We start from the raw sequence: 11,138 nt of genomic DNA on the forward strand, positions 1-11,138 counted from the left end.
GAAACCCTTGGATACCACCCTCGCCAAGTACCTCTGTGAGCCTTTGGTGCATTCCCCAGGGCAGTACAGCTTTCAAGAAGACTGGGGGAATGTTGGGATGAGAGGGTCTTTGTCTTACTCACCGAGACTGCTGGTTCTCCACTGCAGTCCTGCCAAGACAGACAAAGGTGTGTTAACCCTGTCTGGTGACGGGAAGAAGGGGACAGAAAGTTACTCTCTGTGGAAGGAAGGTGCCCGCTCTCCCTTTTCCCTACGCAGACCATGTCATGGTTCAGGTGTTAGAGGTGAACACCTTTGCTGAAACCAGTTCTGGGGTTCTTAAAAACCCCCTGTGATTTCAAAGAGATTATCCTAGTGGGGTCCCATCACGCAGGATTCCAGTCTTAGATCAGGGCCCCAGGATTTGTCCAATGTGAGTGTCCTCAAGCCTGGACTTACGTCCAGTGCTCCTTACTCCACCACACACAAGAGCTCAGCTCTCTTTCAGCCACTGGGGCTGCACTCCACTCTACTTGGACCTCTCTGGACCAGACCAACCCAGCCTGGCTGCCCGCACCCCCTCTTCCCTCTCTCCTTAGCTCAGGATGGGATGGGTGCCCCCTCTGTGCCCCTTGGGGCAGGAGGAGGAACCAAGGCCGGGGGTCCCTCCCACGTGCCACTTGCATCCTGGCCATTCAAAGCCTTGTTGACCACCATGCTGCCGTTGAACCTGCCTTTGCCCTGGGAAGGCAAGTGGATGTCGCCCTTTGCCCAGTGTGAAGCAGGGGCCACTCGAGACCCCTGCGCAGGGCCAATGTTCAGCTATCAGCCCAAACCTCTGCCCACACAGGTCCAGCCTGCGAACTGGCTGCTCTGCACTCATGTCACCCGGTTTTAGGGCACAGATAGCTTCCCCAGAGGAGGAGAGGTCATAATCCACTTGGGGATTAATCCCATAATCCCCCTGGGAAGATCCCATGATCCTGCCCTGGGCCATGTGTGTGTGTTCACCTGGGCTTGGTGGAGAAGCCCTAGCCCCACTTCATGATCCTATCCAGAGCTCTCAGCCTGGGGGGAGGAAGGCACAAGTTTGTTCGCTCCTCAGCACAAAGAGAATGTGAAATCTGGGTTCCAAGGGGGCTTATAAAAAAGATGGCGACAAACTTTTTAGCAGGGCCTGTTGTGATAGAATCATAGAATCATAGAATCGTCCAGGTTGGAAAAGACCCTTAAGATCATCGAGTCCAACCATTAACCTCTCACTGCCAAGTCCATCTATACCATGTCTTCAAGCACCGTATCTATCCGTTCTTTAAATACCTCCAGGGATGGAGACTCAACCACTTCCCTGGGCAGCCTGTTCCAATGCTTGACCACCCTCTCGGTGAAGAAGTTTTTCCTAATGTCCAACCTAAACCTCCCCTGGCGCAGCTTGAGGCCGTTTCCTCTCATCCTATCACTCGTTACTAGGGAGAAGAGACCGACCCCCACCTCGCTACAACCTCCTTTCAGGTAGTTGGAGAGAGCAATAAGGTCTCCCCTCAGCCTCCTCTTCTCCAGGCTAAACAACCCCACTTCCCTCAGCCGCTCCTCATAAGACGTGTGCTCCACACCCTTCACCGGCTTCGTTGCCCTCCTCTGGACACGCTCCAGCACCTCCATGTCCTTCTTGTAGTGAGGGGCCCAAAACTGAACACAGGACTCGAGGTGCGGCCTCACCAGTGCCAACTACAGGGGCACTCTCACCTCCCTGGTCCTGCTGGCCACACTATTCTTGATCCAGGCCAGGATGCCATTGGCCCTCTTGGCCACCTGAGCACACTGCTGGCTCATGTTCAGGCGGCTGTCAACCAACACCCCCACGTCCTTTTCCGCCAGACAGCTCTCCAGCCACTCCTCCCCCAGCAACGGGGACAAGGGGTAATGGTTTTAGACTAAACGAGGGTAGATTTAGACTGGAGACAAGGAAGCCATTTTTTACAATGAGGGTGGTGGAACACTGGAACAGCTTGCCCAGAGAAGCGGGAGATGCCCCATCCCTGCAAACATTCAAGGTCAGGTTGGGCGGGGCTCTGACCAGCCTCATCTCATTAAAGATGTCCCTGCTCATTGCGGGGGAGGGTGGCGGTTGGACTAGACAACCTTTAAAGGTCCCTTCCAACCCAAACGATTCTATGATTCTGTGAGTCACAGCACACGGAAACTCTGAAGAGGAAGACAGGGTGAGGGAATCACAGGTCAGGGGCCTGTGACTTTCAGCTGCTCCCGGGTGAGAACTCTGTCTCCAGGTGAAAACAGGCTGAAGGGAAGGATGCCAGGCTACAGCTCAGGGCTTCTTCTGGACAAGGGCAGATGCCGAGAAGGAATTCAGCAAGTGCTTCCAGAGCAATGGGACACAAAGCTACCGTCTGATCCTCTTCCTATATTGCGCCTATCCCAATGACTCAGGCACCTATCACTCTCCTAAGAAATACCTCAGCGACTAAGCATCTGAGAGAGCCGGGCACAAACCTCTCGGTAGGCAAATGGCACTTGTTCCTTCATGCCCTGCTCTCCTTCTCTCCCTCCCTTTCCTCCAGTGTCCGATTTCTTTTACATTTCTCCCCGTTTCACCTACTCGCTGCTTTTTCTATCCTTTTCTTTCACTCAAATTCTCTATTTCCCTTCTCTTCTCTAGGAGACAGCTACACAGCCCATTGGCAACTTTGGCAGCCAACTTTTTCATGGACTCTCTGTTCCAGTGCCAGCTGGGGTTAGGAGAAGTGAAAACCAGAACCCAGGAACACCTCTGTCCTTTTGACTCTTCCAGGAAAACGAAGCAAGCCCAGCACGACCAGTTACCTGAGCAAAAAAGTTGCTGCAAAATGTTCCGAGATCCTGCTAGTTGAGAGGTGCTGAAAAGAGTAAATGTCTTCCGCAGAGTGACATTCCCTGCCTCTGTCCTCCATACCATAGCCTAGGGAAGTACCCAGAGAAACGGTGCACAAAGAAGGGGTGCCTGAAAGCCTTTACTTTTTGATATTTTTTGTATGTCCAGTCCCAAAACAGAAGAAGAAGATGAGGAGAAGCAGCAGGTCACGCAGAACAAGAGTGTCTCAGTTGGCAGACATGGTTTCTTCAATCCAGGAGACATAATTGCAAACCTTAGTGTAAACCCCGGGATAGCCTTTCTGCGCACATCCAATACCCCAGGACACAATGCCCTGGAGCTCCCCGTTGCAGACTACTGGGCCGCCGGAATCTCCCTGCGCACATAAAGGATACGGATATTCAGCAAATGGTGTCCGCCTAGGTGATGAGCCAGAGATCCCAGAGATCCCAGAACATTCCAGGGAGCTCCACTGGGCTTTTTCTACACGGAAGTTCTACAAAGGTCATTTCTGATTACCGCTCTACACCTGATGCTACTGTGCCTTACTTTAGCTCCAAGGGCACCGCAGCTAAGGATGAGTAAGCTGCCTGGTTCTGAGGGACGCAGGCCTTGGCAGACGCTTAGGATAGGTGTGTCTTAACCATTATTCTGCCAAATATTGCCACGGAGCTAGGCGCATGTAAAATGCAGAGCAATTGTCAGGTGTGTTCATTTTCCAGGCTGCCTGGATCTTGGCATGCTGGCTATTTCATTCTCCGTCAGTCCAAAACTAACATTTGTGCCCGAAGCTCTGAAGTCACCGTCATTACTACTGACTCTCTGGTGCAGCACTCCTCCGTCTTAAATAGCCTAAGGCGCAGGAGGTGGCATAGTCTGCTTGTGGAGAGTTAGGGCAGAGGTCTTCGCTGCCTCAAAAAAGGGACAATGACTAACTGAGTGGAAAAAACCTAGCCTCGCTCAATAAGCAACTCTCCCCCTAAGCCTCCACTGTTGCTCAAGAAAAGAGCTTTCGGACGTGCCAGTGCAGTGAATACCGCAGATTCTCTACTATGATGGCCTCTTCTACTAGCAACAGGCAGGAGAGAAACATATGGGAAAGGAGAGGCAGATGTTTTACCTGGCAGGAGTCTTTCCCTCCCTCCATGAATCCTACACATATCATGTTCTTGGTAATTTGCCCAGGGTAGGCTTCGGTGCACTCGCTTGAGGTGAGTACAGGAGCCTTCAGGCACTGCAAGGTATCTGGATACGGATCTACAAGAAAAGAGGGAGAGATGGTTGAGGACACCTCTGAGTTCGTTCCAGAGCCCGGAGAAGATCTTTCCTAGCAGAAACGTAATCCCTGAACATCCTCTTTTAGCAGGCGTCATTTTTCCTCTGAATGGTAATTGCAGCATGGATTCCTTTTCTTTAGACGGAACAGATTCTACCCATGGGTCCCCCGTTCTACACTGCAGCCACGTTAATTCTTCTGATACCAATCATCAGTTGGCAAGTGTGGAGCTAAGAGCTACTCTGATAGCACGTATGCTGGAGGAAACCTGAGCCTCGGGAAAACCATCCTCTCCTCTGGTGCAGGTTTAGTTGTCCTCAGCGGACTAGACACCAGCCACCATCCACACCTCTGACCGTCGATGGAAGAGAATGGATCTCTTAGATCCACAGTCACAGATTTTGATCTTGTTCTCAGAGCACTGACAACTCCATTGACGTTAGTTACATCGCTAGTGCTCGGCAATGCTACCAGCTGGGGCACAGCTGGTAGCGCCAGGCCACAAAATTTATGGCAGCGTGAACATCCTGGCGAGCGGCACATGGATGACTGAAGTGATTCCACGTTCGTGAGACAGAACAAGAGGAAGCACCTTATAAAGGCTTGCCTTTGAAGCAGCGGAATGGTTACCGTCCGCCAGAGACCGGTCACTCCAAAAGGCCTGTCCCACAGCGCTTCTCTCTGCTTTACCCTGTACTGTTTGGAGATAATTGTGAGGTCTCAGAGTGTCTCCCGGGCCCTCGTGATGCTGTACGTTCCCACAGAGTACTCACTGACGCTGCTGAGTGTGTTGCCCCAGCCAGAGATTAGGCATGTGGTGCCTGGGGTCACACAGCTGGTAGGCAGAGGAATTGTTTGGACAGCTCGGTTGAGCCGGGCTGGTTTGGCAAGCTTGATGAGCATGATGTCATTGTCCAGTGTTCTGGAGCTGTAGCCAGGGTGGCGGATGACTTCAGCTGAATTAATCAACTGCTGTGACGACTCTGTGAGTGCCAGGTTATGCTTCCCGAGCTGCACTTGGATGCGACTGGAAAAGAGAAGGAATGGCACAGACTTTACTGCTACCGAGAGGTTATGAGGAACCTCCCTGTCACTGTATGCACTCGCTTCAACATCGCTATGGTAGTAGCTGTTTCCATGCAGGTTGTCTTTCTTGCCCTGCAATAAGCCCCACGGATCTACACTGACATCTTACCCACTCCCAGTGCAGGTGGTGGTGAATTTCTGCAGGCTTATTTTCTTGAGCTGGGACAAGCTGAATGGATAACAGTGCTTTCTAGAAACAGTCTGGAGAAAGGCAAGCTGCAATCACCCTGACCTCGCTCCTCTCCCTGTTCTCCAGTGACTAAGTTGTAGCGAGATTAATGCAATTTATAAGAAATCACAGCCCATAACTCCTTGCTAGATTATCACGCTGTCCTTTCAGACACTGCTCTGCATTCGCAGAAGCATTGGCACAAGTGGAAAACCCCTTATGATGCCTCAGCCCAGCTTCCTGAACGAGCCACCCATTCCTTGCTTGTGTCCTGTCAGAACGGAGCCACTTACGGATTTGGATCCCACAGCTCAGAATCCCTGCTAGAAGCAAACTGGAAGAAAGAAGTAGGTTACGGAAGAACATATGTTTTCCACTCACGACTTGTAGCAGTGAGCAGCTGACAGGACCCACTGGCTGTTGATGAGGGAGCCTCCACAGAAGTGATACCCAGAATTCAGGGACACCTGATAGGGGACAGAGTTCGCTGCACAGGTGTAGCCTCCCACAATCTTGTCGTCGTCATCATCAGCGTTGAGGGGGAAGGCAACTGGGAGATAAGAAGTGGCATATGTCAACACGTGGCATAAGGAATCTTGTGCCCCTCTGACCGACGGAAGCATCTCACTTGTGGCTCTCCTTCTATAAAAACTCACGGTAGCACTCGCCCATAGTCCAAAAATGTACAGCAGCTTTGGGACTTCCTGGGCCAGAGGTGTTATCTTTAGACTTCACAGCCCTTAAGGCTTTTTTTGAAGCTATGGACACATGTCAGTGTTCCTGGCTCAAGAGCTGCTATGAAGGCATTTTGTGACACAAGCAATTATGACCAGGCAGCAGTCAAAAGAAGTTGCAGTGCTCTGCCTTAGAACTTTTGCTAGTTGAAACTGGACTTCACTTTCCCCCAACAGACTACCTTGCAAATTTGCTCAGAAAACGAGCTTCCTTATAAAGTACACAAATAGAAGGAAGAAATGTACTCACCAGCCACACCAACAAAGGTGAGAAACAGTATGTATTTCATGATCTTGACACAGCCTCAAGCCCAGGCTGGGGGACTGGAAGCGTGAGCTGCTAGAAATACATTTCTTGAAATGGCCTTATCTCTAGTCCAAGGTTTTCTCCAGACAAAAAGTACACAGTGGAAAATTTGAAGATCCAAAAGTGGGCTTTACCAGCCACTGGTAGAAAGCACAAATAATGTATCGGTTAATCATAAACCTTTCCTAAGACAGCGAGGTATTTTACATTATTTCAGAGGGCAGCCTTCCATTTAAAAATACATTTGGGCTTTGCAAGATGTGTAGGTGTTTGCCTGTCTCGGTCTTGTACGCAGCACCTGTTGAGAGCAACCCTCAAACCCCTTGGAGATTCCTCTGTGCTCATGGTGTCATTCTTAAAAGTGCATATTTTTACCGGAAGCTGACTATTGGAGGTAACGGACTGTAAGACGCTTCTTGCAGCAGACGAATTTCAGTGTAACATCGATGTTTATGGATGTAATGCGTACGAACAAAAATCCTGTGAACACAACTAATGAGATCTTCTCAAATCCTTCATCTGAAGGAGTGCTAACTTCTGTCATTATGCTGGGTTTGCTAGCGCTTAATGCGTTTGAGGAATAATCGTTTCCCAAGCAGCTTCCAACTTCATCATGTTAGCTCCTGCAAGACGTGGGATAACCTCAAGTGACTGTAAACAGAAGCCCTATGCTTTGAGATGCTGAAATGGCATGAGATATTATCAATGGACAAGCAATGGCAGCTTGCATTTCTAGGAATCCATGTTCCTAGTGCAAGTATTTCAGTCAGCTGTATCATCACTGGACTCAGATCAAGTAAATACATTTGTCCAGGCTGATGCAAGATCCTGGGAAAGGGAAACCTGGTGAGACCGTGGGCTGACGGAGATAAAGCTTCCCAGGAGCATAAAGCGGAGGAGTTTCTGCGGCTAGTCCTCGTACATCTCACAGAGCTCGCTGGGGGAGGGACCGCTGATTCTCTCTTCCCAAGTCTCTCCTGCCTGGGGGGAGCTGGTTGAAAGACATCCCGTCTGACCTAGGAACATCAAGTCCCCAGTTGCTAGAGGCCAGGGGAGGGTGTGCGGAAGGGTTTTGCATCTTCTGCTCTTTGCATCTGTAGTCGACGGTCAGAGACAGGCTCCCGGTTTACCATGTTCCAGTGCAGCGGTCTCCAGAGTGGGGTGCATGCAGCCCTGGGGGTGCGCAAGACGATGCACTGGGGTGTGGGAAGAAAACATTAGAACTTCAGTACTATACGTATATAATTATCAGTCACTAAATACACCTGGACTGGGGGTGCATCCTCAAAAATGTTTTACCAATAGGCGTGCGTGATGCAAACTGCTTGGAGGCCACTGTTCTAGCGGTTTCAACAAATCCCTTTCGTGTTCTTTCTTACATTCTGCTATAACGTCAGCCTCCAACTCGGCAGAGCCCTCATGTTCTCTCCGATTTCTTCACTACCAGGGCTTCCTTCCCCTCTTGCTCACCCCTGGCTTCCCCCCAGCAAATTAAAATTCTGCTGGCACTCCCAACTGCATTGGCCATTTTCCATTTCCCAGCCCACGCAAATGTGCGCCGTGCGCTTCCCACCATGACCCAGCTGTTGCTTCCTGTTCCAAAGGTGCCACGGAAGTGAGGGTGCCCGTGTGAAGGCTGCGCGCTTTTCGTTTGTGAAGTTCTTTGGCAGCTTCTGCTTTTCTGTTCTCTTTCTGACTCCGGGTGCTAAAGACAAAGCCTCCTGCTTCAGCGTAGCACAGAGAGAACTCCGGAGGATATTTCAGGAGCTGCTGTGAAGGCTTCTCAAGTTTCACACTCTTTTGGCTCTTGCTAATTCCCCTGTAGCTCATTGGCTGCTGCTACACTTCAAGAGAAGGGATTCAGACCTGGTGCCGTGACACTCAGTCCTCTTTCTCTCAGTTGCTTTTCCTGGGGATGCCGGTGATGACAAGATTGTGGGAGGCTGCAATTGCCTCGAGCATTCCGTTCCCTACCAGTGTCCTTGAATGCCGGGTATCACTTCTGTGGCGGTTCGTTCATCAACAGCCAGTGGGTCCTCTCAGCTGCTCACTGCTAGAAATCATACGTAGGGATTGGGTCGTGTATCTGGATTCCAGTCAAACCTTGCAAAGCCACCCGATTTGCAATATGGTGCTTAGCAAAAGAAGAGAATCCAAGGTGGCGATGCATGGTGTACCTGACACCAAAGGCGAAACACTGCCTTGTGTCTCACTGCGTTACATGATCTTTCCAATAGTCCTGCAGTCTTGGCATCCTTTTCTGTGCATCCTAACATGCCTTTCTGTGCATACTTGCACGCCCACGTGGCTTACCGTTACTATTCCCTTCTTTTTCATTCCTCCAGACTTTCTCCATGGATCTTCCTTGTCCTGAATTTCGGGCATACCTCTGCAGAGAGAGCACAGATCAAGGATCATGCTCCTCTGCAATAGGAAATGTAACCTTCTTTCCCTAAGCATTGCTCGAGGTGTCTGAGGTGATCCATCTATGCTCGCACCATTGCCACGGTTGCCAGCGGGGGATCCGTCGGACAGGACGCCAACTAGCAAGACTCTCCAGACTCTGTCTTTCATAAAATCGGGAAGCTCCTAGAGCTCTGTGACACATACACTTTTCATTAGGCCAACGCTCCCTGACTCTCTTCCGAGGGTCTGCCAGGCCCCGTGTGGCACCAAGCTGTTCTACCCATGGTTAACTGCTGCTCTTCCCTGCTGGTAATTTTGCAGCCATACGCAAGTATGGCAGGATGGGAGAGCGCAACATTACGTGAAGGAAGACAGTGAACTAGTCAGGCGTGCCGCGTTAATCATTCACCATCCTAGATACGATTCAAGAAGCCTTGATACCGGCGTTGTGTTGATCAAGCTGGCCACCACCATGGACTGCAGTGCTGACATTCAACCCACAGCTCTGCCCAGCTCCTGTGCCAAGGAGGGTCCCGAGTGCCTTTTTCAAGGTGAGGAAACACACTGAGCAGTGGCTGTGAGTATCAGTGCATGTTGCAGGTACCTGGTCACACTTCTCCGGCTTCAGCGCCACGTTCATGACTTCCGTGTACATTTCACTCCTGCTTTGCAGCCTTTCCATGTTCTGCCTGTGAGTTCCCCAAACTGCCCTGCCAGTGTGCCTCAGTCAACAATGCCCTTCGCATTTGCTCATGCACGTCAAGGGTTGCCCTGCTTTGCTGGATGGCTCTCGCATATAGGTCTACAGGTCTTTCTGTTCGCTGACAGTGCTGAGTCCCAAGAGGAAACCTAATTTTCGCTGCTGCCCCGGCAGCCAGTTTCCCTCAGGTTCTCCGGTGACTGAGAGCTCCAGTTCTGAGTAACCAAAAGTGCCAGGAGGCTCACCCAGGCCAGATCACTAGCAACGCGATGTGTGTAGGATTCCTGGATGGTGGGAAAGACTCCTGCCAGGTAAGCACTGATGTCTGCACAGAGCCCTGGGTCACACACCGCAGGGTGCCTCAGGCTGCACAGTGTAAGAAGTCAGAGCTTGGCAGAGTGTGCGTAGGCTTCCTCCTCTCCAGGTTTTCTGTTGTGACACAGTACCCTTCCAGCAGAGTTTTGATAGAGAGCGGACTTCAGCCAAACTAGCAGGTCCAGCCACATCTGCTGGGCACTGACTGCAGTAACAGTGAACTGTTGGGGGTAGGGGAGGTCAGCAAAGAAGGGGTGCTGTCTTTCTCTGCTCCCATGCCTCTGCCAGGGTGTTTCCCACGACCCAGAGAGGGATAGTCAGGGCTGCCAAAGTCCTGCAAGACAGTTTGGAGAGGTACCCAAGCTCATCCCTTCATTTGCTGGAGCATAGAGGGCGTCCTGGGAGGAGCTCAGTCCTTTCTGAGCAGGATGGGAAGGGTCAGGTCAGGGCTGACCTGTCAAAGACGTCTGTTAGAAGGTGGCTTTATCGGACAGTGCTGCTGTGTTGTTCTTGTGCAGGCTGAGATGGGAAGCGAGGGTGGGGCTTTAATCATGGGAACATTGGCCCTAATGGTCCCTAGTTCTGGAAGGGGCTTGCTTGGGAAGCCAAATACCTAGCTTTCCTAGGCAACATAAAGACTCCTCAGAGCACCTCGTTCCAGATGGCTCCTCTTGCGTTCAGGGACGAGGATCTCCCAGAAAGGATGCTCAGGTAGAGATCCCCTCTGCCTTCCTTCCCCTATAGCTGGTTCCTGTGTTGCTTGGATAAATCTTTAAATCTGATCCAGAGAGCAACTTACGGTGATGCACATTCCCTTCTCCAGCCTTTGAGTGAAATTTCCCTGCGTCCTGGAAATTCTCCAGTTGCCTTGGTAGATTTTTTTTTTTCCTGCCCTCCTCTTTCTTCCTTGTCCAACGCCCAGAACCCGGGCATCTAGAGAGGAGTGTGGCCAAGGGAGGCTGTGGCGCCTAAGATCCAGCATCCGGTTTTGGTGGAGAAGGGACTGGGAAACAAGGAGAGGGAGGGGGAGAGGGAAGGAGAGAGGGAGAGGCTTTGGGGTGGTTGAGGTGGGTCATTGTAGCCCAGAGGGTCCAAGAAGATCCAGGATCAACTCAGGAGACACCAGAGCTCAGTTATTCCGAGTGACGGAGCAAGGGGCAGCAGGCAAAACTCAGATGCCAGGGGACAAGGCTGAAAACACTACAGAGAGCCCGCTCCAAGACTGGGACCTGCCAAGGGTCCCTTCCCACCTGCACCTCTGACCGCCCAGCTCTTCCCCAGTTTCAGAAGTGGGGTC

The 11,138-nt window shown here is 51.3% G+C and overlaps 1 protein-coding gene and 1 pseudogene across 2 annotated transcripts; one reads left to right on the plus strand and one right to left on the minus strand.

Moving 5' to 3' along the window:
- Positions 1-2,969: 2,969 nt before the first annotated feature.
- On the minus strand, positions 2,970-6,687 carry LOC148055594 (trypsin I-P1-like). 2 transcript variants are annotated; one of them, XM_087757142.1, is made up of 5 exons: positions 6,364-6,687; positions 5,761-5,929; positions 4,898-5,151; positions 3,969-4,105; positions 2,970-3,224 (listed from the first exon to the last, which is right to left on the minus strand). In XM_087757142.1, exons 1-5 carry the CDS (start codon positions 6,401-6,403, stop codon positions 3,075-3,077), a joined length of 750 nt encoding a protein of 249 aa, XP_087613268.1. In that variant the 5' UTR covers positions 6,404-6,687; the 3' UTR covers positions 2,970-3,074. The 2 variants fall into 2 exon arrangements, with proteins under 2 accessions (XP_087613268.1, XP_087613267.1); XM_087757141.1 differs by lacking the exon at positions 6,364-6,687 and having other exon boundaries at positions 5,761-6,231.
- LOC104020974 (trypsin II-P29-like) lies at positions 6,679-10,231 on the plus strand (annotated as a pseudogene).
- Positions 10,232-11,138: the final 907 nt, after the last annotated feature.

The sequence above is a fragment of the Nipponia nippon genome, unplaced genomic scaffold (assembly GCF_047370975.1).
Source record: "Nipponia nippon isolate SJK-2023a ecotype South Korea unplaced genomic scaffold, ASM4737097v1 scaffold_2, whole genome shotgun sequence".
Taxonomy (NCBI): Eukaryota; Metazoa; Chordata; class Aves; order Pelecaniformes; family Threskiornithidae; genus Nipponia; species Nipponia nippon.